At 37.3% G+C, this 27,310-nt stretch overlaps 3 protein-coding genes and 1 long non-coding RNA gene across 18 annotated transcripts in view; 3 read left to right on the top strand and 1 right to left on the bottom strand.

Annotated features, from left to right (window-relative positions):
• LOC5574194 (ADP-ribosylation factor-like protein 6) overlaps positions 1–9,574 on the top strand; it is a 58,023-nt gene extending 48,449 nt beyond the window's left edge. For 11 of the 14 annotated variants that reach the window (XM_021851636.1, XM_021851637.1, XM_021851642.1 and 8 more), the window contains 2 exons: positions 9,032–9,160; positions 9,229–9,573. In XM_021851636.1, coding sequence (XP_021707328.1) covers positions 9,032–9,160; positions 9,229–9,500 — 401 coding nt within the window. In that variant the 3' untranslated portion in view covers positions 9,501–9,573. Of the gene's footprint in view, positions 1–9,031; positions 9,161–9,228 lie in introns of all 14 variants that reach the window. The other 3 variants (XM_021851645.1, XM_021851644.1, XM_021851639.1) reach the window with 1 other exon arrangement.
• LOC5574195 lies at positions 9,560–19,701 on the bottom strand. Its single transcript, XM_001661202.2, has 3 exons — positions 19,410–19,701; positions 18,657–19,349; positions 9,560–9,929 (listed from the first exon to the last, which is right to left on the bottom strand). The coding sequence occupies exons 1-3, from the start codon at positions 19,572–19,574 to the stop codon at positions 9,624–9,626; spliced, it is 1,164 nt and encodes a 387-aa protein (XP_001661252.1). The 5' UTR covers positions 19,575–19,701; the 3' UTR covers positions 9,560–9,623.
• Positions 12,132–16,261, top strand: LOC110678593. Its single transcript, XR_002501767.1, has 3 exons — positions 12,132–12,765; positions 12,826–12,871; positions 15,585–16,261. It is a non-coding gene; the product is annotated as an uncharacterized LOC110678593 (long non-coding RNA).
• Positions 19,702–19,805: 104 nt separating the features above from the next.
• LOC5574196 (small integral membrane protein 20) lies at positions 19,806–20,381 on the top strand. 2 transcript variants are annotated; one of them, XM_001661203.2, is made up of 4 exons: positions 19,806–19,915; positions 19,978–20,126; positions 20,187–20,243; positions 20,305–20,381. In XM_001661203.2, the coding sequence occupies exons 2-4, from the start codon at positions 20,006–20,008 to the stop codon at positions 20,349–20,351; spliced, it is 225 nt and encodes a 74-aa protein (XP_001661253.1). In that variant the 5' UTR covers positions 19,806–19,915; positions 19,978–20,005; the 3' UTR covers positions 20,352–20,381. The 2 variants fall into 2 exon arrangements, with proteins under 2 accessions (XP_001661253.1, XP_021707338.1); XM_021851646.1 differs by having other exon boundaries at positions 19,845–19,910.
• The last annotated feature ends 6,929 nt before the right edge of the window (positions 20,382–27,310 follow it).

Below are 27,310 nucleotides of genomic sequence, written 5' to 3'. Positions count from 1 at the left end.
CCCCCAGCAGAATGGTGTGGCTGAGCGGAAGAATAGGAGTCTTTCCGAAATGGCCACATGCCTGCTGCTCGATGCGGGACTAGAGAAACGTTTTTGGGGAGAAGCAATACGTACTGCTACGTATCTGCAAAATAGGTTGCCATCCAGATCAGTGAAGCAGACGCCGTATGAATTGTGGTGGGGGCGTAAACCAGACTTGGGACACTTGCGTGTTTTTGGCAGCGAGGCTTACGTTCACGTGCCGTCTGTGAAGGACCAAGATGGATAGCAAGGCGAGGAAGCTGACCTTTGTAGGCTACTCAATGGAACACAAAGGATACCGTTTCTTGGACCGTGAAACCGACCAAATCACCATCAGTCGCGATGCAAGGTTCATCGAGTTGAAGAATGGGAGTTCGTCGGTGGAGGTGCCGATTGCGGCGCCAGCTTCAGGTGAAAAGAAGAAATCCAATGGCAAGAATCGACGCGACCAACGTGAAGATGAAGAAGACATCCAGCTGCTACCGCTTATAGAGAAGAAGGAAGAAGATCGAGCGAGCAGTAATGGAGAATTTGAAGATGCAGAAGAAGGCGAATCACCCGTAGTGCGCCGGGGAATTCGGTCGACGAGAGGAGTTATGCCGAAGCACTATGAAGATTTCATTGTGGATTTCGCAGCCTGTGCAACGGAGGAGCCAAAGGACTTCCGAGAAGCGATGAAGACAAACGAGTGGCGTAGTGCCATGGAGGACGAATTGGCATCTCACGCCAAGAATGGGACCTGGGAGCTCGTGCCATTACCACCAAACAAGAAGGTAGTTGGTTCGAGGTGGGTCTTTAAGGTCAAACGTGATGAGAACAACAAGATTGTGAAGCACAAGGCTAGGGTGGTAGCGCAGGGCTACACCCAATCGTTCGGCGAAGATTTCGATCAGGTGTTCGCTCCTGTTGTGAGCCATGCAACGTTCCGAACGTTTCTGGTGATAGCCGCTAAAAGGAAGCTTGTTGTTCGACATTTGGACGTCAAAACGGCGTACCTTTACGGATCATTGGAGGAAGAGGTATTTATGCGTCAGCCTCCAGGATACAGAGCTGCAGGTCAGGAGGAGCTGGTCTGTCGGCTCAAGCGAAGCATATATGGATTACGCCAGTCGGCAAGGTGCTGGAACAGGAGATTGAATGCAGCTTTGGTGAAGCGAGGATTTGTTCAATCGAAAGCGGATCCTTGTTTATACGTACGGAACAATAACGGAGTCAAAACGTACCTGTTAGTGTACGTTGATGATTTCCTTCTTGGATCGTCTAGCGAGGAGGAGATTCGTCGGATTTGTGAAAGCCTTAGCGAAGAGTTCGAGATTACCTGCCTAGGAGGAGTCCGTCATTTCTTGGGCATGGAAATTCAGCTAGAGGAAGGTGTCTACCAAATCAGCCTTTCAAACTACATTGATAATCTGATCGGGAAGCACGGAATGCAAGAAGCAAAGACGGCGAAATCACCGATGGACATTGGTTACCCGAAGCAAACAGAAGAAGATGGACTGTTCGAAGATACGACCAAATATCGCAGCCTAGTTGGAGGATTGTTATACCTGGCCGTGATCGCTCGGCCGGATATTGCTGCTTGTACTGCCATCTTGGGACGAAAAGTGAGTGCACCATGTGAGTCGGATTGGTCGGCCGCAAAGAGGGTCTTGAGATACCTCAAGGGGACGAAGAACTATAAGCTACGACTTGGAGGAGACCTCGACCAACCACTAGCCGGTTATTCGGATGCCGATTGGGCCGGCGACATGGAGAGCAGACGTTCAACAACCGGATACGTCATATCGTTCGGCGGAGGAGTCGTGTCGTGGGCAAGCCGCCGACAAAACGCAGTTACGCTATCAAGCATGGAAGCTGAGTATGTCGCTTTGAGCGAAACATGCCTGGAGACGTTGTGGATGAGGAAGCTACTTAGTGACTTCGATGAAGCCCAGGATACTCCGACTGTCATCAAAGAGGATAACCAGGGCTGCTTGGCGTTTGTGAAAACAGAACGATCGAGCCGCCGTTCTAAGCACATAGATACCAAGGAGCGGTTCATTCGGGAGCTATGCGATAAGAACGAGATTGTCCTGGAGTACTGTTCTACGGTTGATATGCTGGCAGATCTTCTAACAAAGCCTCTGGGACCATTGAAGCATCAGAAGTTCTGCAACATGCTAGGGTTCCGGATGAAGATGTGAAAAGGCTGTTCATCGAGGAGGAGTGTCGGTATTCGATGATCACCTCTCCACTATACACACACCTTGGTTCGCCCCTGGTGTTGCCATACCCGACACATCGCCTCATATTGAGCGCGGGAACATAGAGGAAAAGTTCATTCCAAACCAAACTTTCAACGAAGCAAGTTCGTGCGTGTTTTTTCCTTTTCTTTCAATAAAAGTACAGTTACTAAAGTAATCTCGCGTGTGCAAATTCTTTCTGTACCGAATTCCTTACGCTGTTATCCACTGTTTGGTTGGCTCTGTCCGCTCGTCAAAAAATGGCCGGGAAATGGACACTCTAGTCGGAACACTTGACGAACAAAACGGAAAAATAATCATTCATATCGATTGACCCGTTCGGAAGCCATTTCGTGACATACAAACACAACTCCATTTTTATTTATATAGAAGATAGATTCCTGATTTCAACCGGAAGAAATCTCGTAGTTTATTCGTGGTATAATTTTTAGTGAATTTCCTGTTTATGAATAGCTTGCTGGCCAACATTCATTGAAGATTTTGGAGTAGAGGTACAAAACAAATTACTTAAAGCATTTTTTTAAACAAATTTGTGGAATGAAGCGAGGGAATATTTTTTTAAAGAACATAACATTGTTGCGGATTTCTTTGAAAATGGATGAAACAGTCTTGGTCGAATCCAAAATTCAAAACAAGCAAAAAATATTAGCTCAGGCAAAATTTGTGGCAGAATGTATGTAAAATAAACCCTTTCTTCTGAATAGACACTCATTATAGAACACAATTGATTTTTGACGAGCTCGAGACAAAAATAAATAGATGAATGTTGTGCAAAAGTAATTAGAAAATGATTCAATGCGTTCTTAAAATATCTACATTTTAGCTGAACGTTCCAAAAAATGAATTTCTGAAACAATCATATCGTAAAACTCGTAACCGATTGAAATCTCATATGTGAAATTCATGGACAGATGGGTTAGGAAATGCCATTGATATCACAATTAATTATTATTGTCTAACAATATTCAAGCATTTATTATTGAAACGGTTTTTGTGTATAGAAAAAAATGACCAAAGTCGTATCGCGAGAAATTTCCGGAATTCCGAACCATCTTTGGCAAATCTTTCAGAAAAGTTTTGATGATGTTCTTTCAGAAGGCAGGTTTAAGATTCCTTCTGTAGTACAGATTCTGGTTCCCCGAAAGTTCACTAGTAATTTATTCAACAGGTCTGGCAGATATTGGTCCCGGTTTTCGCCTAAATTTATTGAAATATTTGGACCAGAAAACGTAGTTTTAAATATCTTTTTTAAGTTTTGCCAGAATCTTTTCCAAAACTTTTGTCCGACCATTTACGTTTTACATTTTCCTTTTGAAATGTCTACGAAATATTTGTTGATAGGCTAGTCCGCTAAGACCACGCAGATCCTAGCGAGGCTAGCCCATCCACATCCGATTGCAAATCATAAAGAAATACAATACAGTCGATGTCTCCTTCAACTGGGCAGCTAACTGACTGATACCTCAACTCTCTTTATTCAAACCAGGTATACATTTACAATTCAACATAACTTATTCAAATATCATACCTCTCTCAACGAATCTTCCACAATTTTACCACAGATAAACAGACGTCACAATCTCATCATTGTGCATCGACCACCTTTTTATCGGTCGATTCAAAAATATGGTAGGTGGCCAATCCGCCACCTGCAGCGCTCGCATCGTTTTTGTTCGCGTTTGACGTTTACACACTACCGCCATCTGTTGGCCTGTCGGCCAAACAAACCGATTTTAGTATTGGGCGTACATGTCCTCGTGACTATGATTTTGATCGAGATTTGTTCTAAGTGTTACGTCTGTTTGTCTGTGCTTTTACCTACGACGACGCATGCTTCTCAACCGACGATTCTTCTACCTGAGGTGCGACACTACCTCTATTCCAACACTCCTCCTTAGGGTCGCAACCTCGACTCCCGATCGTCTCCTCCTGTTTCGAAACTCCTCCTCGTTCCGAACTTCGTACATGCTCTGTCCTCCATCCGAGCTCCTCCTGACTTCAATCCTGTCCACGAGCTCCTTTGACCAGCCAGCTGCCATCCAGTGTCCTGTATCGCCTACGTTCTCGATAGATCCCGTCCTTCGTTGCGGCCAATCCATCCAGCCTGAGGATTCCGTACTGCGCCACGCGGCTTATGCGGCCAATCCTCCTCCAGAACGATACATGCTGTAAGAACGCGTTCCTGGGCTCATAACCTGTTGAAAGGCTAGTCCGCTAAGACCACGCAGATCCTAGCGAGGCTAGCCCGTCCACATCCGATTGCAAATCATAAAGAAATACAATACAGTAGATGTCTCCTTCAACTGGGCAGCTAACCAGGGTGTCTACTACCTGGAAAAACCTGGAAAACCTGGAATTCTCAGGGAATTTTATTCAACCTGGAAAAACCTGGAATTCTCAGGGAATTTTGACTACACTCAGGGAAATTATTGTGAAACATTAATAGATGGTAGAAAATGTGATTTTGTGACGAAAAATCTCCTCAACCATAAATTTTGTCGGCTGCGCCGCTATCAAAACGCCGAACATGTCAGTCTTTTTAACGATTTTTAATTAATCAGTATAAAACATGTTAAAACAAGGATTCAGAACTTAAGGTTGCAAAATTGGCAAAGGCAAGTACAGTTCCAGTTGGGTGTCATTCATAAGCAGTTGCTAAGTTGAAAACTTAAAAAAATTCAAAATTGTTTTTTCGCCTATTATACAAAGTAAATAAACATCTGGTGCAAAATTCTAGAGGCTTCAGAGAAACCTACAAAACCTATTATTCCACAAGCTATTAATGATATTTATCTCATATATTCAGAATGCTTCAGGATTTCTAGTAATTTCTTTTTGAATACTTTCATATTTTTTTTCAGGGATGCTACCTGCGATTTTTCAATGGATGCTTAGAGGAATTTCTTCAGGTTTTGGTCCAAAAATCTTAGAGCACTCTAACGATTCCACAAAAGTTTATTCGTTTCTACACTTTACCACAAAAACCTACAATAATTTCTAAGCCGATTTTTTTTTATTTATTCCAGGCATTTTCATAAGGATTTTTTTTAATATTTATCTTCGATTTCTTTCAGTAATTACTCAAAAAATTCTTCAGGCGTTATTCGATGATGTCTATTATAAACTTTTCAAATTACTCTTCGATAAATTCGTTTCTAGGATTCCTCATAAAGTTCCTTCAGAAGTTTCTCTTGGAATGTCTCCAGCATATCATCAACATATTCCGGTTAAAACATTTCTCTGATATTTTTTCTGTAAAATCTCCCAATCTCCATAGATTTTTTAAAACTTTATTCAAGGTTCAGTGATTCGGTCCAAACACTTCAATAATTTTCTTCAAAACATCTTGTAGAACATTATTTGGAGATAATATTTGTTTATATTTTTTCGGAAGAACTTTATCAAACATTTAGGAGGTCTTTCAGAGATCCTCGAAGGAATTCAAGGAAGTCGTACTTAGAACTCACACTAAATTATTCCATGATTTTCTTCCAAAATTCAATGCAGATTTTATTTCCAAAACAATCTAAAAATTTTGCTTGAAATTTTTAAAAATGACTAGAAAATATATAAAGAATTCAATGAAAATTATTCAAAAAGAAAATTGGAGGAATTACTGTATTAGTTTTTGAAGATACTCTAAACGGAAATGCTGGAGGAAGCACTAGAGAAATTAATGAAATAATTTTTGGACGGATGATTCCTGATGTGGTTACCTTATAAAAATCCAGATTGAATTAATGAAGGTATATAACATTTTTTTGGAATAATTATTTAGAAAGTTCATGAAAAAAATCTAAACAAACTCCTGAAGAGATCTGCGGAGTAATACGTGAAAGAAATCTATAGTAAATCAAGCTGTTATACTGGTAATGTCATAAGAAATTCCAAAAAGGCCCTTAGAATTATACATAGAAAAATGTCTGTTCAATGTAGCAATCAAACTCTCATCTCGTGCTTCCTGATAAGTATCTCTTATTATCCATAATATATGTATGGTCTCGTTTTTTTTGACTAGAAGTGTCTAAAGTAATTATTTCTAATACGACCATAATACCAGCCTTAATTTCCCCAGAGAAAAAATGCAAAACGCTCTTCAGAAAAATATTGTGGGTACGTCAATGAAATCCATACAGGGTGTCCGCAAATTATCCGTACAAACTTTGAAGACATGGCTCTATACAATCAAGCATAATATATTCAATATTCTTGCATGGTTTTAAACATTGGCTTATTACCTATATTCTTAAGAAGTAAGTTTGACACATTTCCGATTTCAAATAATTGCAAAACGAACCCAAATGTATTGAGATGTCTTAAAATGAGCTGTTTTCCGAGCTTTATGGCATAAGAGAAAAGTCCATAGAACTCTGGATTTGAACCGCACAATTTTCTATTTCCAGTCTAACTTGAAGCCACTAGTAGGTTACTTCAAATAATAATAGGACATTTGGATTCATCTCTTTTAGGTTTTAGGGATAACATATCTCCAGTATGACTAGCGGCCCTCAGGAAAAACGTCTCCGAAAAATTTAAATTTGCCTAACTCAGTTACAGGCAGTTATTTCGAAATGTTTTAAAAGTTGTATTTTGTGTTAACATATAGTTGAATTATAAATGGTACTGGACATTGACTTTTTCATTGTTTTCAATGCGAGATCATATTTCGCGGACACCCTGTACATATGAATCCCATTTTAAGAGAAAGGATATGAGAAAGGCCCTTCCAGATCATTGGATAAACATTCTTGATTTTCGTGGTAAACAACAAAAATCACCTTTTTTTAAATTTTTTCCTAGATAAATTTATTTTTGAAGGTACCTTTAATTTGATAAAAAAAAGTTTTTAATCATCTTAAATTAAATATTCGTATGTTTTGAGGAATTTCTTTAACCTAGAATTAATTTTTAAACCTGGAAAACTCAGGGAATTTCATTTCTGTAAATGAGTAGACACCCTGCTAACTGACTGATACCTCAACTCTCTTTATTCAAACCAGGTATACATTTACAATTCAACATAACTTATTCAAATATCATACCTCTCTCAATGAATCTTCCACACTTTTACCTACGACGACGCATGCTTCTCAACAATAGAAATATTAGTAGTAGAACGCTAATGGCGCTGTTCTCACAAAACTGAATTAGTTTAGGGCCCATTCACAAATTTCATAACGCTGAAGGGGGTGGGTGGGTGTCCATGGTATGTTACAGCTCATACAAAATTTGAAAAATTTCCATACAAAATGCGTTACGAGGGGGTGGGTGGGTATCAAAAATGGCCATTTTTAGCGTTATGAAATATATGAATAAACCCTTATAATCATCTAAAACTGTATCTTTTCATTGTTTGTTAGATGCGATGTTGTAGTGGATGATTTTAAAATTTATTTGACACTTTGAGGACCGGTACTCAAGCTGTCAACGCGTGGCAAACTAGATGTTGGTAACACGAACAGTAGCGACATTAGCATTCTTAGGTTAATGCTTCTACTTTCTCAACCGACGATTCTTCTACCATTCCAACAATATTTACCAGAATCCTAACGCTAACGCCAGGAATCTTGATTTTTATAGTGTTACCGACGATATCGGCAACAATAAAGGCCTACTTAATTTGAGTTTTCAATAAATAATTGTATTAGTATTCCCTTATCTTATTAGTTAAAATAACTTATCATATGATATTAAATAACTAAAACTTATTATATTGTTAGTGTTTCACCTAAAAATATTGTTAGTAATTAAAGAAATATATAAAAGAAAGCAATATTAAGTTAAGTTGAGAACCACTGCTATAGGCTAAAATTGAATTCAAAACCCAGTTAGAGAAATCATTGTACTCCCCTCGGTTTGAAATGTTTCAAAAACACAACAACACTAAAACCTTTAGGATTGTAAAGAGAAAGGGAGTGGAGCAACGGGAGGAATGGGAGGAGGATGGAGATGGGGACTTGTAAAAGGAGAGTGGAGATCGATCGATGGGAGCTTGTTCACTTAAGTCTGGGATCGGAAGCAAACAACAAGTTAAGCGAAGGTTCCTCGGGAAGAATAGAAGTGATTGCTAAGTCGGAAAGTTGAGTTCGTGGTGTGGAAGACTCTTTCGTGTGTAATTGCCGAGCCCACGGACTCCATCACAACGGTGCTTCCATATATCACCAGGACACAATTAATTGTAATAAGTTACGATGCGCCAGGGTATTTAGAAATATATGATTAATCTAGAACAATGTTAAGGTGTCCAGAACTTTCTGAAGTTTTGTCCATTATCTACACAGGTTCATAAACTATTTTCAGCGAGTGATGTCTACGTTTAAGCCCTCACAGACGTGTCCACATATTTTGACAATATATTGGATGTTGAAAGTCATCCAAATCGTCCTGGAATTCAGGTCCTTATGATCTACAAAATCTTCTAGAGTCTATATTCACCCAATTCTCGTGAAACATTCTCATTCCTACCCATACAGTCTCCAAACTTTACCATTTTATATGAAAATCGGGCTTTGTGTACTTTCTCCTTGCCAGTGCTGTATTACATTATTCCTAGTGTCTGAACACATAAACTCAATTTCTTATCACAATTTAAACTACAAGATTGGCAAGGAGAAACGCAAAATCGCACATCCCAATAGAAAAAAGACTAGTATAAAACGAGCTCACCATTTCAACCGTTTTCAATTCTAACATCCGTCGAAATGCAAATTTAATATTCATATTTCGCGTATCCAGACCAGTACTAATGTTCTACCATTTCTCCATAGATCAGGGAGTATTCTTCACCGCGTTCGACATGTCCGGTGCGACCCGCTATCGCAGCCTCTGGGAGCATCAATTCAAATCTTGTCAGGGAATTGTATTCGTCATCGACTCGAGCGACCGGATGCGATTGGGTGAGGAACCTCTCTTCGTCAAAATAACAATACAAACGATCACCGATCCATTTTATTCTTGTTTGCAGTGGTTGTGAAAGACGAACTGGAACTGCTGTTGCAGCACCCGGACATTGCCAACCGACGGGTTCCGATTCTGTTCTTTGCCAACAAGATGGACTGCACGGATGCGCTGAGTAGCGTCAAGATTGCCGCCGGGCTGGGACTGGAAAAGATCAAAGACAAACCGTGGCACATCAGTTCGAGTAATGCGCTGACCGGTGAGGGCCTGCAGGACGGAGTCCAGTGGATGGTGCACCAAATTCGAGAGTGTGTTGCCAGTTCGAAGGATAATGGTTAAGAGGAGAGGGGCGTGTTTCTCTATAAATGTATCAGTGTAGAACAATAAAACAATACATGTTAATAATAAGAGAGTACCATGGGCTTTATGTAATGTGATTGGGTCAGAATGACCGTCTCTAGCTTATGTTAGTTCCTTAATAAAGTAGGTGTTATCTCCAGCGTTTATTTTAATACGTTTCGCGGGCGGTACCGGAGGCGCTGTAGCTGTATGAGGTTCTTCCTTAACCTTTACAACTGGCAGCATTTCAACATCCACAGTTTTGGAATCGGCCAACACAGATGAGCCATCGTTGGAGTCCATTTCGTCATCCTCTTCATCACTATCCAGATCGGAGTCAGATTCTTCCTTGATTCGCATATCCCTGGACGATAGAGCCTCGTCCAGAGCTCGGGCCCCCGTTGGATCGACATCGTTTTTGCTGTTTTCCTGAATTTGGAAAGAAAAATCGCGTATTTTATTTAGCTATTAGATAGGAGCAAAAAGGGATGGTAGCAACTTTATACATCTTGCCTGAAAAAAGAGACCAAACAACAACCAAACTGGAACCAAGAAGCCAAAAAGAAATCAGAAAATAAGACTTCGATTCCTTATAAGTGATTCTATATACCGTAAAGTACTTATATCTCGCACGTGCTCCTTATTTCGCTCACTGACATTTTAACAGGGTGTCTACTCATTTACAGAAATGAAATTTCCTGAGATTTCCAGTTTTTTTTTCCAGATTTAAACAAAAACAATTTCAGGTTCTAGATATTCTCCAAAATACATAAATGACTAACGAATAGTTCATTTTACACAACTAAAAATTTATTTTTTAAAAAGTGCTTCATAACACCTAAATTAAAAAAAAATAAATTTCATAGTTGGTATTTTTTACAAGTTTTTTTACTTCGTTGGTATTTTTAGACTCGACACTGAAGACGGCTTTACAGTTGAGGCCGAAATACGCGTATCTGTCAAAGGATACAAACTCTAGTGGAATTAAATGGTATAGTACTAAATTCGGTCTTTTCATCTACTTATCTTCTACGATATTATTCTGAATATTCATTCTTTTTTAGGTCAAACTTTATTCGATTTTCTCGACCAGAAAATGCAGTCCTGAATCGCCTTCGATTTTTTTTCAGAATTTCCATCACAATGTTTTCTGAGGAATTGTAAACGATTCGTGAGAAATTTGTATGCCTAATTTTCAGCTTTAGTACCCAGACAGTTTGCCTCCATTTAAAGACTCTTTGATTTTGAGTTCAGACAGTATCCGGATAAAAGTTTGCCTTACTCTCTCAAATAAAGTTACATAAAATCGGGCTCTAGACCAACACAGCACGAACCTTGAAAAATCGGTTTTGTGCTGATTTGTGCTTAATTTTCTCAAACTTCATGACGCACGGAGATACTTAATATTGCGGAGCTTCTTTAAGTATCACATACACTGAGCTCAATCTCCAATTGGAATTTATGTGCAGCACCTATAGATTTTTGCAATCAAGCTTGACACTTGCAATTTATCAGTCACGCATATAAAAATAAAAGTCTTGTCACGCTTATTTTTAAATGCAGCGCACACATAAAACAAATGGGAGGTGCATTTAAAAATAAGCAGGTGCAACTTATTTCAAACGGTCACGCTAATATATTTTATCTTTGATCATTGATTGAATTAGTCAAATATATTTCCGATTTCTCTTCTTGTAAAAAATGATGATAAAAAATCAAATACGCATACACAGAAAATGAAAGTTAATACATCTTGTAACGGATTCGGTGAGATCCGAGGTAAAAATCCATGGAATAGAAAATCATCTGATCGTGCTGATGTTAGCAGCTGCGGGGTGATACCAACAAGAGAATTTGCTGCTGGAGAATTTGAAACCACTGCGTATGTTTTAATACTTACAACTTATGCTTAGTACTATCCCAGATATAATCCAAATTTGCTTGAAATGCGGTGTTCATTATAGTAATAAACATGTTAATACCCTGTAAAACTTGTACAATATCAGCAAAGGAATAGGATGGCGATACATTTTTTCGACCGTTGGTATACAAGTTTATGCTCTTCAAAAACATTGGCAGCTTAAATAGGTTGTACTAATGTAACCTTTATCGTCCATTGCAATGCTAGTGGTATATAAATGCATGAACTTTCAATTTTATTGTTCACACGTAAAATTTAAAAGCAGCACATAAAATAATGCTGGAGGCAAGAAATCTGCTTCTATATGGTTTCTGAACATAAATTTTAATGGAGTTTTAATATCAGTGTACTTTGTAAATATAATGTTCTAACGAATTCTAATAGCTTTTAACGCTTTGAGTTGAATGTTTCTTGAATTATCAGCACGTTCTGTTGTTCTATGATAATTGCGAACCTTGTTTATTTACACTGATATTAAAACTCCATTAAAATTTATGTTCAGAAACCATATAGAAGCAGATTTTTTGCCTCCAGCATTATTTTATGTGCTGCTATAGCAACCTAAAAAGCAAACACAAATTCAATCTCTAATGCGAAACTTTTATCTTGCCCCACGTGATTAGAAAATTTACGGTATTTTAATTTAGTTATATTTAGGTCTACGTCGAATTATTTCTTTTTTTTTTAATTTCATTTAGAAACTGTCAGAGAGGACAACTTAGAAGTGGTACAGAAAATTATTTTCCGCTACTTTTTTCTACTAAAAAATTCAAAATAAGATTGCATGCCACCAACTTGTTACGAAGTTATAAATGACAGGTCAACAATCTTTCGCTCTATTATATAATAAATGTTGGAAACTGTCAGGAATCTCTTACTTATGGTAATGGTCTGAATGGCCTCACAGCTTTACGCATGAATTCAAAACGTTAATACACACATCCAGTAAAATAAACAAATTATTTTCACTTACTCCATTCACCCACTCGCCCGCTTTTCTGCTCCATGTAAATTTGACCATACGAATCAAATGCAACAGTAATACATATGGACATCTGCATATTAATTCTTATAAAGATAACTGAACAGTCTTCAAAAATCTCTCTCCAAGAGTTGCTGAGATTAAAAACTCACAGGACAAGATCGATTGCATGCGCTCATTATATTCCAATCCAGGCATGCATTGAATCATGCACTTTGTATGGGAGGATTGAATTCTAGGATTCGATCCTTGATTGATGAGTATTATAAAAATAAATCGAGTTAACCATGATAATTTATCGAACATTAGTGAACAATTATCTTTGACAGGATACAACAAATGCTCTTGACCCGTTGGACCAAGTGTTTTTCTCTTCAAATGATCTTTATAGTTTTATGCCAATATTTTTCCCTTATTTACAGCTGTTAGTGTGCAAATGTTTAACGAAGTGGATTCGGGTTTGATAAAGTGCTTTATGTCCATAGTACCGTTTTGATTCATATTACGGACAGCTTCAAATTCCGGACACTCTCGTTTGTATGCAGGGTGTCGATTACCTGGAAAAACCTGGAAAGTCAGGGAATGTCAGGGAATTAAATTTTTGACCTGGAAGGTCAGGGAAAGTCAGGGAATTTCACTTGAGGTCAGGGAAAAAACATCAATACTACAACATCAAATTGTCTGGAAAGTTATTGCTCAGGCTAAGTCAGCAATACGATATATGGAATAAAAAGGGTAATCAATCTTTTAAACTAGCAATAACCATTGAGGAAATACTCTTATGCATAATAGAGTAAATTGTACTTTACTGTTTGTATTTATCCTCAGAATTCAATTTTTCTGAATTAAAAAGCATCAACAATACTCTCCGAACAACTTCATCGAAATTGCTGTGGATTGCTTTAAAAATATTTTGTTGTTAAGTTTCCTAGATCAACTCAATGCCTAGTTTGGCGCATTCGCTTAAAAAAAAATGGAGTCCAATCCATCAAATTATGTCAATCCTTACAAGTTTGCTCAAAATATCTAAGTAGAACTGGTGAAACTAAGTATAGAGAAAAACCAATAAGGATTCTCGTATTTAAGTGATGATGAATAAAAGCCTATGATCTCGAAATTCCAAGAGCATACATCTGATGAATCAAACAATAATTTATTTGAAAAAAAAAATGGTTACTGGCTGGTGGTGGTCAATCGATCAATTGTTCAGCTCTTAACACTGTTTGGTTTTCTGAATTTGTGGTCCCGATGATGGTACAATTTTTCGGTTTAATGTTCTGGACAGTTTCACTTTTATTATATTTGATGTAAAATTGCAGCACGAGAAAATAAATAAAAAAACTAAAATTTTGTCGAAAATACGGATGTTTCAGATATCAGGATATAGACAGGATACTTCTTGTTTATTTTTTTCAAGTTGTTTCTGAAAATAGTTTGTTCAGATAATACCACCTTTCTTCAGGATTTTTTTCAGGAGCTGTCTCCTAGATATGACCAGTTTTTTACTTAGAATATACCCAGGAAATTCTCCAGAACATTATTGAAAAGCAGAAATTTTAGGAATATTGTTTGCAGTGGCGACTCGTAACCTCACTTTCTACCTGTTCTACGACTCTAAAAATGACTATTTCGGCAAATTTAGATTATAAATCTAAAAATAATTATTGAAATTGTCCTTTCCAACAAATCTCTACTCATTACATGCAAATTTGTTGCTGAAATCCAAGAATTTCTAATCGTGGAACAGGTAGATTTGAGGTTAGGGAATCGCCACTGATTGTTTGAAATAATCTGAAGTCGAGTCTAGTACACGACACTGAAGACGGCCTTACAGTTGAGGTCGAAATACGCGTATCTCGTTCAATCCCTGAATGCATTCCGTCAAGATGATTATAATACGAAGCCATACCTCGAATTACACTAGTCTAAAGAAGCAAACAGCGCCCTGAACTGAAAATTTGATCGCTTGAGCATTCCAGAATGCAACCAACCTATCAAATTTTCAACGGTTGTCAGGTTTTCTAGATCTGTGAGCTTGAAAATTCGAAAGCATTTTGGGAAAAACTCTATGTGATTCCTGAAAAATATCTTTAGACGTGTTCTTGAAATAATCCTAAAAAATCCAAATTCGATTCTTGGAGAAATTCAAGATTGAAAGAAATACTCTAACAATTTTTATAAAACAATGGAGATAAGGAGCTTCTAAGGAAAATCGACATGGAAAAGTATTGAAGAAATATCTGTAAAAATATGTTTAGGAATTTCAAGAGGAATTTCTTGAAGCCATTCTCCAAAAAAGTTACTCGACAATGGCTAGAATTTTACCTGGAAAAAGTAATAGCCAAATTTCAAGATACATTTCTTACACTTAGACAGCATTGTGGATGATCGTATTAGCACACCTTAGTTCAATTACTCAGTTTTAACATATCAACTAGAATAAACGCTAAAAATATTATCTGACAAATATATTTCAGTAAAGTAATAGCTTTTGTTCAGTTTATTCATACGATCTATAACATCATGCAAATTAACGGATATGTATCTTCTTGAACAAATTGTACTAATTTCGGTTCAAATTAACCAATTGATTTTCCTGGAATTTTTCTGGAAAACGACTGGAAGGTCAGGGAAAGTCAGGGAATTTTATTTTCAAAATTGAGTCGACACCCTGGTATGGGAAACATTTCACACGAAATGTTTCAATTTTCGCCGTCCAAAAGTTCTCATTTTCGGGGCTCGGTTTATTAGGTTTTTTTCCATAAATATCATTGCAAATTTATAATGCCCAACTACCTTAGACGTCTCTTAAGTGGTTGAATGATTTCAATTGATGATTTGACTGTTCCATTAATGATTATCATGAGCTGTCTGTAATTCGAATCAAAGCGTCCGGAATATGAGGCAAATATGAGGGAGCGTCCGGAATAAGAATCATGAAAAAGCCACACGTTTTGATTTATTTAAAATTATTCAAGTTGCGGACGCGTATTCTTTACCCACCATCCGAAAGTTAAGGGCTTCCGACGCTCGATAACGCTAAAAAATCATACAGAATTATTTATTTTGTATGGTCCAAGCTGGGTTATACTTCACTGAGGCCTTAAGTGTCCGTAATATGAATCAAAACGGTATTCAAATTTGAGAAAATCTAAAAACTCACGTTACTTTTTCTTTACAGTGAATTCATAACAATTCAACCAAAGCTTTAGATTCGGATTTGTAGTGGAGCGGAATCCTCTATAATGTGAAGAGCATGCTTGAAGCAAAAAGTATCAGACCAGTGCTCGGAATTTATAGAATTTATAAATTAATCAAATTATTATGAATGAATAAAATGAAATATTGATGTCATCAACATACTTCTCAGCGCATCGGCCTTATTTTAAAGTATATGAAGCACTTTGAACTAAAATTTTCGTCTTGTTTCAGAAACAGCCATAGAGGGGTCGTTTTTCGTCTTTATAAAAGTTTATAGAGGAGGGTTGTTCGGAAATCCATATGAACTATTTGAAATTCATTCTCAGCAAAAAGAAGCACGATGGGGAGATGAGAGTTCAAATCAATTTCTCTTATAAAGTACTAACGCTCAAGAACGATTTTCATTTTTATAGGAATTTTCCCATTCAAAACTCCTTATAATCACTTGTTGGAAACACGAATATTGCTGCTGGACAGTTCGATCAAATAGTTAAAGGTGCAACATTTAATCTTTTTTTCTAAATCGGTCGTCCATCAGAAGGTATAATCATGGATTATATGTTATGTTCCTATCCCAATGAAAGCGGAATTGCTGGAGAGTATGGAGTCTATGGGTGATATTTTTCTTCATAAAAAACCTAAAATGAAACAATTTTAGTTATATAAAAGATGACAAAACAAATTTTTCACACACCTTGCTGTTGAAAAAGAATGACAACTCATACATGAAGATTCCATCCTGGGATTGAATCCCAGAACAAATCCCGCTTACTGAGATCGGATAAAATCAGGATTCAAAACGATCCTGCTAATTGAGATTTATTCAAAGCATGCTTGTTTAAATCTCAGAGTAGAAAGATGATCTTAGAAGACTGTTAACTGAAAGAACTCTTCTGTATATTTTTCTCAAAAAATCTTTAAAGAATCCTTCAAACACTCCTTTTTTTTCAAACATCCTTCCAGTAATTCTTTCTCCAATTTCTCCGCAGATTCATTCAATAATTACTCCAACAATTCTTCTAAAACTATACCCTGATATATTTCAATGCATTTATTCAAGGACTACGTCAGAAATAATTCAAGATATTGTTCTATGTCTTCCTCCAGTGATTCAGTGATCAAAATATTATTTTGCAATGCAACGAAAAGTTTCTCTTAGGTACGCCTGTCGGGTTAGTCCCACGAATCTTTTAGAAATATTTCCAGAAATGCTCACGAGAGTTTTCCAAGGGTTCTGGGATTTCTTCAGGGATTCCTTCATGAATTTCTTCAATGGTTTTTCCAACAAGTTTGAAAGGATTTCTTCATATATTCATGTTAGAACTTTTTCAATTTCTTCTTGCATTTCTTTAAAAGGGCCACAGAACATTCTCAAAAGGAATCATCTAGAAGTTCCTACAATAGTTATTTTAAAGATTATTCCATTCTTCATTTCTTGAAAAATTAAACTACAGATTCCTGTGAGAATTCATTAAAATATTTGTGTAGGACCTTCTTCAGATTATTTTATGATTTTTACATGAACTGTTGAAGAAAATTTCCAAGAATTACCGAAAAATTCCTCCAAGTATTATGCCAGAATTCCTACAACAACAAAAAATCTTCAGATATTCCTCAAAAAAATAACTTTATAATCTTCTCTAGAAATTTATCCCAGAGTTCTTCCTTGATTTAACAAATAAAATCTTCATAAGAGCTCCTACAAAAACCACCTATATTATCAAGAGTTTTTCGGGTTTTGCAGCAGAAGTTTCTGAAGGCTGGTCATGTACAAATTATGTCTCGCTCCAAGGGGGGTGAGCCAAATCAAGGGTGACAAGCCTTACAAAATGTTCGGAGCATTAATACAAAAATCGTGACAATCGTGAAATTTAGCGTGACATAATTTGTGTATCATCCCAGAGATTTTTTTTCAAAAATCCTAAGAAGCATGTTTGAGGATCTTACAAGGATACTCAACGAATCCTCAAAAATATCCAAGAAATGTAAGACAGCCAATTAAATCGCCGTATTGTTTCAAATATATTTCAATTGAGAATCCTATTGTTCAAAAATTGTTTATTCAGATATTTTTTGAACATTTTTATTTATATAGATTTTGTCCACGCCGACATACGCCCCGAAACATGCAAAATGCGTGGCGCCGATTACGCCACCGCCGCCGATGCAAAAATGCTCTGACGCCGCTGCCGATTAAAAATAATTCGGAGCACAGGTCTATATTATACACTAAGCTCTTACAATAAATTTCACCGTAATCTCAACAGCTGAACAGTTCGGTGAAATAAATCACCATAATTCCATCGAAATTTTACGGATTCCGGTGATTTTTCACCGAATACTGTAAAAATTTACCGTACTCCGTTAATTTATTTCACCGAACTGTTAAGCTGTTGAAATTTTACAGGAATCCGTAAAATAATTTAAGTGTGTAGTGACAATTTTTGTGGACAAAATGGCTTTAGTGATCAAATCACTAAAGTGACCCGATACCAGCCCTGATCATTGGAAGATCCCTTAGGGTAACAACTGGAGTAATATGTCAAATGATTAGCCAGTGGAAAAAAGTGCCAGAAATCCTAAGATAGTATTTGATGTGTTTTGATGAGTACTCAACGATTTTCTGGAGCAAATTATAGAGAAATTCTTCTAAGCATCCTTAGAAAAACCGCTGAAATAATTTCAGGAAGAATGGGTAGAGTAGAGGAATCTCTAAAAGAATTATGCTTGAAGCTTCTCCTCGAGGAATCTGAGAAGAATTATAGTCTCTGAAAAGTTTATTTGAAACCTGTAGGTTTTTGCATCAGAAATAACTGCAAGCAGAATAAGGAAAAAATGACTTTATAGACCATTTTGGTTCCAGGACGAACCAGCCACGATCTAAGCTGAAAGTCTCTTTAATAAAGATAATAATAATAACCATTTTGGTAAAATAGACTTGAGAGACCAGCCATCAAAATTAAAGACTAGACTCAATATAGATACCCAAAGTCGAATAAGAGACCTAATACCTGTTCTGAACCTACATACATAGAAACGGTTGCTCAATTACCTTTGTGGCCTGCCGAGCTATTCGGATTTGCTTCTCCTTCTCGATCACCTTGCTCAGCACATCCGCCGCTTTGTAGATGCTGAAGTTCGGCCTCACCAGCGGTGGATCGTGATCATGTTCGGAATGTAGATAGAATGCGCTGTACGTCACGTCCACGTAGATCAACGCCTTGCAGTTGTGGCTCCTGCGCTGTTCACAGATCCAGTGCGTTCCGTTCCAGCGGGGAATCGATGCGCAGTACCGGAATCCGCCGTAGATGAGCCCGCAATTGGAGTTAAGCGTCTTATAGAAGTAGAACTCCTGCTTGGGGAGCTTCTTCGGTTTTGCGGGGGCTGAAACTGCTTTAGATGCAGCAACAATTGGCCGAGTGACCGCTGGGGACGGCGCCTCAACGCTTTTGGGTATCTCAACTACTGGCTGCTTCGACTGGACCTGTAAGCTTACGGAAGCCTTCCCTTCGGCGTTCATCCGTATAATCACCTTTATCGGGTCGCCGTCCCTGACCTGGTCCAGGACATCCGTGCTCTGGATGGCACTCTTAGCCAGCTCGATCTGCTTTTTCTTCCGGTCGGTGGCTTTCTTCTGCAGGGCATCGTTATTCGTCTGGCAGCGGGATTTGTACTGGTGAAATTCCACCAGACTCTCCAGACATGTCGAACAGATGAACGAAGCCGAGTCCTTTTCCGGATCAAGCTGGAATTCAATCACGTTTTAACCCTGGTAAATCTACGCAAGAAACTGAAATATAAAAACCTGTATCATCAAAAGCTCCCGTATGATTGGGATGATGTCTTTGTGGACTTCGCTGCCAGAAGCTCGTCCAATGGTCGTCAGTTCATTGTGTTTGGTGGGCTCCGCCAGGCACAGTCGACAATATTCCGGTTCTTCGTACTCGAACACCACCGTCACGTTGGTCATGGTTCACTTTTCATGGGAAAATTGCAGATTTTTCCAAGGAAATTTTCGATTGTTTGGAGCAAGGAGAAAAACTTTGCTTCACTGACACTGACCGTCTGACCGAGTATAGGATGCTTTTTCTGACTGTTTACACGAACGGTCGGTAAAGAAGATTTATTCATGACGGGGAGACTCCCTGATCTCAGTCTCAGGGGCGATGATTGCATAAAAATGCATTTTCATTCCTTCACCCACCCATCGATGATGTGCCCAAACTCCAAAGAGAACTGTCAAAGTCATGTGTGTTGCTCTCTGGGTGTTCGGCGCGATTTGCATAACATTTCACAATATTTCGGTGCAAGGTGAAGAAATCCTTTGAATTTTGCAACGAAATTGAGTATATTTTCGTCTATTTTTAATACAGGAAGGTGAAATAATAAATCACATCAAGAATGGCACCGGTTAGACTGCGAGGAAAGAATTACGCGCTGTTTATTGGAAGCATCGTGGGACTGATTGGATTGGCATGCTACCCGATCATCATCCAACCAATGTTGCACCCAGAGGAATACAGTAAGCTCTGAATGATCCGAATGTTAAGGCACCATTTTAATATTCACTGTCCAATTTTAGAGAAAATTCAGCAAATCAACCGAGCAAATATTCGACAGGAAGAAATCCAGCCTGGAAGTAAGTTTTTTTTTCGAAATCATGAAGCACATAAATTAATTCTCAACGACGTCTTTCACAGATATGAGGGTGTGGAGTGATCCCTTTAAGCCAAGAGAAGATAAATAAGTAATTAATGCCCATGGCCTTGTAAGCTTATGACTTTAATTAGCCCTTGGTATCCAATCCGAATGCCAGTGAAATGGTGCTTCTTGGCGAAACTAACAAACAATGGCTATTATTAGGATTGATAAGAATCAACTCGGGAGCATCATGACAGCTGCAGTACAACGTCAATGTACCGAAAAAATTTGGTCCGTGGTACTGTCAAACTCAATGAAATCATGGAGTGTGCTCAAAATAGGGCGTAAACTTGAATTATGCTTGATGGACATAAAAAAAGTTTTACATTTTTTGTTTGGCATTTGTAACATCATTATAAACGAGTGATCACTAAAAAGCGATTCTCTAAAAGGATTTGTATGGTCATCGGGAAGATTTTGTATGGCCCACGAGCGAGTTTGGAATAGTGGTGTGATGTGGTCCGCATGCTGTAAGTTGCTTAGAGTAACCGTTCCTTTGTTTACGAAATTATTTTTTGACCCCTTGGCAATTCAAGCCAAGACAAATTTGTAAGGAATCGTTCAAATATTACGTAACACAACAATGGGAGGTAAGGGATATTTTGTAGTGTTTCGGTCCATACAATAAATTGAAAATTTCCATATAAAACCTGTTACTTCAGGGAGGGAGGGGGTTTAAATTGGCAAATTTCTTCGTTACGTAATATTTGAATCATCCCTTAGATATTTACGATAATCATTAATTTATGGGAAATTGACTGTAGTTATAAGCTTGAAATCAATCTGAGATCATATCAACTCGCAGTACATTTTCTTTTGCGGATTTGAACACTTTTTTTCTCATCCTCACCACCAGATGTCTAAGTTTCAATCAGATAAGCTTATTGGATGAAGTATCCCGCTTTTACGAACGCTAATATCACCAAAAATTAGCCCACTTTTACAAAAAGGGATCTAGTCATCTGACGTTTGACTTGGGTCGCTTGATATGGACTTATCCACCGGTGCACTAAATTTACTCAGTCCAAGAATTTTGACACTTGACCGAAACACGTGGAAAGCATCTACGTGACCCGTTAAAGTGTCAAAATTCTTTAACCGAGTGAATGTATCACACCGGTGGACAAGTCAATTGACCGGACCAAAGCCAAACGTCAATATGTTGGATCCCTACCAGAAAGTAAGCTAACTTTTGGCGGCCATTGCCGCTTTTAAAAAGCTGGATAGTTCATCCAATGGACTTATCCACGGTCTCCTTTTCTTGTTGATTTTTTCCGATCTAAATATGTTTACATAAAATGACATCCACGCCAACACGAATGTTCACCGTATGAACAATGCGTGGATGAATGTGCAACGAAATCGTTTATTTTTCTGTATACATCGCCCGCAGTAAAGGTTTTCTTCACGCTGAAAGTTGCAGCGTGACGTCATCGTATTTTTCATTTTCAGTTCATAGGCTTATTTAATTGAAACTTAGACCTCTGGTGGTGAGTATGAGAAAAAGTGTTCTAATCCGCATAGAAAAAAACTGCAAATATAAAAAAAAAATCGCTTTTCGACTTGATTCGATCTCAAATAAAAAGATAAGGACACCGTCTTCAGCCATTTAGTTGTACGGAATGTAACTTAACACTAGACAATGGATAAAGATGCTCCAGTGGCACAGTTGAGAAACATTCCTGACGAAAAGTTTCAATGGCTGAAGCGGAAATCGAACCCACACCCAATGACACGATGCGCTTAAATGCCTAACGACACTAACCGCACGGCCACGAGGCCCACAATATTTTATTTTATTTTATGTTACGGCCAGCGCTTTCTTTTGAGGGCATAAAAGCGATCCACAAATCAGTTAGGCTGTACTGTAAGTAATTTCTTATAGATTACTTTTCCACAAAACAAAGCACTAACACGTCATTTAATCTTTTCACCGAACGAATTGGTACGCTCTTAAGTTCATTTGGTGCTTAAACTTGGTGATTTTATTAAATTTATTTCCATTGGCAGACGAAAATATCAGACTCGCCCTTATTTCATTTCATTCCATTCGTTGTTTTGCACCCGTCAACAACGAAACAAAATTCCGATTTGCCATAGTGAAAAATTGTGCCGGCAGTGGTGGATGGCCCCATTGTTTACGTTGAAAGTAAGTACGTGAAAATTGCGTTATCTGTCACTTCGCGGGGGGTTGATAAGAATAAACCATAAGCGGAGCCGTAAATAACAAAAGCAGGAGAAGAACAGTTCTTGTGCGAAATTTGGTGAGAAATATTGTCTTAAACCGAATACTGATGATGTTCCACATCAGTTTGCCGACCCGTCAGCTCGCTCAACTGTGGAAATCCAATTCTCTCGATTTCCAACATGTTTAGTGATTTGGAAACAGTATGACGTATCTGGTGTTCGAAATTTTATGTTTTGATTCTACATATAGGTCGCTTTACTATGAGCATATGTACGGTGTATGTGCTAGCATGAAAAATGTTGACAGTTGAGTCGCTTTGCAAACGAAGGGTGTATGTAGCCAAATTAAAAACACTGAGTAAAGTGCACATAGGGCATAATTTTAATTTATTTCTAAAAATCAAAAAATGGATGTAGGAATACTTTTATAGACACAATAGGTAGATTATGCGTTTGTCAAGCCCATGCAAAGCAAATCTCGATTTGTTTATTTTTGCAGATACGTCGGATTGAAAAGTTTGGCTTGATATATGTTGTTAATAAAACATCGGACTTAAATTATAACACAATTTAACATTTTTTTTTTTTTGCTGAACATATTATCATACTTTTGATATAGATATCTATAAAATCAGGAAAGAATTTTCTACTAGAGATTTTTTTGCAAAGGATTGAATAGAGTAAGAAATATTCAGCAGAGCAACAAATGGTATGGCAGGTAAGAAAGTTATACAACTCGTCATACGTTTTGTTAAGCTGCTGAAGACGCCTGTAGGCAGGGATGCCAAGCTGTATGTTTTCAAATATCTGGATGATTTTGGAAAGATTGTCTGGAAAGTCGGGATATTGTATGTCGTCAGAGGCTCCTACTTCATAAAAATATTGAGGGGCAAACATTACCAGTCGACATCGAGAACTTTTTTATCAGTCGAATTCCAAACAATGCAAACAGTGTTTTTGTATCGATAGACATTTTAGAAGCGATTTGTGAATTTTTAAACTTTATTCCCAATTCAATCTTTAATCAAAATGTCATCAATTTTAAACTTTTATTAATTTAACCTTCCTTAGTCCGTAACAAAAAGTTATAAATTGCTGCTGACAAGTAATTTCTCGGCCTATCTTGATGCATGGGAAATTTCTGCAAGGAATCGATCAAGAATGCGGGTTTTTTTTTTCTGATCGCAGTACGCTATTGAAAAGAACTGTCAGTTCAAATGGGAGCCGCTGTAGAAAATTTCTGCAAGGAATCGGCGAGAAATTTCTTTAGCGACTCCTTTTCAGTAGCAAATCAGGCTTTTTTTTTTGTGGGAAGTTTTGTTTTTGTAGAAAAAAAAATTTGAAGACCCCTAGGGAAGCTTCCATAAAAAGTTACAAATTTTGATTTAGGGTCGTTTTCGACCCGAAAATTCAAACAGCTCGCAAAAATCAATGTGTTGACCGAATTTAGTTCTGTTGGGCTTAAATGAAGGGCACACATGTCTAGTTTAGGAAACCCTCCCGGAGATCCGGATTTGGTCACTGTGGCCACCAGGAACCTGCTACATACGAAAAAAGTCCCTTTAGAGACCCTTACTTTGACGACCTGTAGTTTCGTAAATAAACAATAATTGTTAATTATTAATCTGAACCGTCCTCATATTGTTGAACAGGTATTCACGTGCACTGTGAATAGAGATTCTCAAATCACTTAGTTATTTATACCCGGTTCCGGAAACCCGGAACATCCGACAAGTAAGTTTCCATCGCAGTTCTATATATGTAATTCACATCGGCACTATTCGGTTGATGGTTACTTTGGCATAATTTTTTTTCTGTAATTAGGAAACAAATACCGGCGCACATTCCCTGAAAAATGCGGTCCAGTATGGTCCATGCGGAACCGGTTCCTGGAGTCCCGGGAGGTGGCCAATCTGGACCATTCGATGAAATTACTCAGATTTGAACCCCAACAAAACCAAATTAATTGTGCCCAATTCTTTACGATTTTTTTATGTTTGGATATATTTTGCCAAAGGAATGAATGGATGGTTATTCTGGTCCTTTTGGAGCACCGGAATGGCAACCGGGAAACCCGTAATATGGGACCACAAAGTTTTAGCACCAAAAGTAAGCATGCGACGGCTCAATCTTCATGATTTTGCATCCCTGTGACTCTGCTAGTTCAATTATTTATGAATGACCACTTTGGTTCTTCTGGCCCACCGAAATAACCCAGGAATGGCCACCGGAAATAGCCGTATTGTGGGACATTTCGGTTTTTGACGGATTTCACGCCAACTCGACACGCGATTGGCAGCACCCCTTCAGAATTCAATGAAACTTTCTGGATGGCAAAAGTATGTGAAACTAAGATACTTTGCGTAGGGTGCAGAGCTACTTGGGCACTTCCATGATTCACTTTGGCATGGCGGGTTTTTCTCGGTCGAATCGTCTGAAACTTTGCAATAAGAAGCACTTCAATCTGACGCATATTGTGGCCAAATATGAGCTTTGTAGTTTCAAAAAACCCCACTGCCGAAGTGAATCAAAAGTGCCAAGAATAGGGTCCGGCTCCCTACTTTGTTTTTTCAAAATCGATCTAGACTAACATTTGGAAAGGGTCAAAAATTTTTTTAAACTTTTTTTTTTATAAACCCGTATAACTCAAAAACGGTAAGACCTACAAAAAAGTGTTTTATGGGGGACTGTCGTGAAATTTCCTGACGTTTTAGAGAAAAATATTGAAAAAATAAAAACACATTTTCTACACTGAAAAAAAAAAATATATTCAAAACTTTAAAGTCGATTTAAAAAAACGGCCACTTCAGATTTTGATCATCCTTAAGCAAAAAGTTTCGCAATTAAATTTACTAAAAGTCGTCCATACATTGCAAATTGGGCATATTTTAAAGAAAAAAGTTTTTCTAACATCGAATTTTTTAAGTCCCTAAGTTTTTTTTATAAACCCGTATAACTCGAAAACGGCAAGACCTACAAACAAGTGTTGTATGGGGGAATGTCGTGAAATTTCCTGAAGTTTGAGAAAAAAATATTGAAAAAAATAAAAACACATTTTCTACACTGAAAAAAAAAATATTCAAAACTTTAAAGTCGAATTAATAAAAACCGCCATTTCAGATTTTGATCGTCCTTAAGCAAAAAGTTTCGTAATTAAATTTACTAAAAGTCGTCCATACATTGCAAACTGGGCACATTTTAGAGAAAAAAGTTTTTCTAACTTCGAATTTTTTAAGTCCAAAACTGATTTTTTTTTTGTTTTAAACTGTCAAATATGATCGTGTTTTCAAGTGATAAATGAGTTTGAATCCGAAAATAAATTGTATGTTTTATTGAGAATAGTTAAAAAACGGATTTATACAGTGATTATGTTTTATAAATGAAGGCAATCAATGGACTTCGCCTCTGCCTATGAGGAAATCAACTCCGTCTAACAATCCGACGGATTTTTATGGTTCGAAAGGTATCACAACAGTATTGCAAACATTGAAAAGTAACAACCTTATCCATATCCCATTAAATTCTCTTCTAGAAAAAGTGTTGTGAAAAAAAACTTACTAAACGTACCTGCCTTAAACGCCAGATGAATAAGAAATAATGAATATGTTATCTACCTAAAAAAAGTTGATAAGCTCATAACTCATGATTTTATTTGCAAATAACAGTCTTCTTTTCTACGAAACAAAAAAGACAAAAAAGCGTCAAGGACGAAGGTTAAATACTGGTAATTAGCAACTTTTCTGAAAATTATAACGCTGCTCAAGGATATCACTGGAATACTTCCCAAGCAGTGATACACCAATTCTAGATTTACCATAAAAAGATAATAAATTGGAAAATGTTAGTTTTATTATAATATCAGACCCATGACACAGTAGCAGTTCAGCTATTTATTTCAAAATTGATAAATTTTGTTAAACAAATCAAAAGTTATTTTTAAGTCAGATGGAGCTGCAGCTCATTATAAAAATAAAAAAAAAAAAATGCCAGCTTATGTAATTTCAAGAAAATACATGGATTGGAAGCAGAGTGGCACTTTTTGCCACATCCCACGGCAAAGGCCCCTATTGGTGGCACTCTCAAGCGAATGGCAAAAAGAGCAAGTCTTGCAAAATACTATGGAAACACAATCGCAACTCCGCGAGAACTATTCGACTGGGCAGTGAAACAAACTGATACATGTATCACCAAATTAAATTTCTGTTATAAATCTAATGAATAATATGTTAAAATGTCAGAGGAATTGGTGGAATTGTTTGATAAGGTTAAAACTGTCCCTGGTACCCAAAAATATCATTGTTTTATGCCTATTAGTGATACACAAATTGCAGCCAAACGGTATACAAATTCAGAGGATGAACCAAAAATATTCAATTTATTCAGTAAAGCCCAAAAATAATGTAAATATTCATGTGCAGATACTAAGTTTTAAGATATATAGCAATAATAAAAATAAAAACAAACCACGACTTTTTTCATAAGCATAATATTTTCAGACACCTGTTAAGATCGGCTTTGACCAAATAAGAAATTAAATATTATTGTGATATTTTCCAGCCACAAAAAAAACATCGGATTTTTAGAAGGAGTTGATTTTATCATAAGCGGTATGGTGCGAGATCAATTGAATTTAATCAAAAAACTGTATAATTTCGTTTTATTTCTTTTAATTACTCCCAATAAAACAAATATAATCTATTTTGTGATTAAAACTCATTTATCACTTGAAAATATGATCAGACTAGACTATTTAAAGCGAAATGAAAATTAAATAAAAAAATCATTTTGGACTTAAAAAATTCGATGTTAGAAAAACTT

Source organism: Aedes aegypti, chromosome 3 (assembly GCF_002204515.2).
Source record: "Aedes aegypti strain LVP_AGWG chromosome 3, AaegL5.0 Primary Assembly, whole genome shotgun sequence".
NCBI classification, from domain to species: domain Eukaryota; kingdom Metazoa; phylum Arthropoda; class Insecta; order Diptera; family Culicidae; genus Aedes; species Aedes aegypti.
The sequence above is the reverse complement of the archived record's forward strand: the minus strand, read 5'-3'. Positions and strand labels throughout refer to the sequence as shown.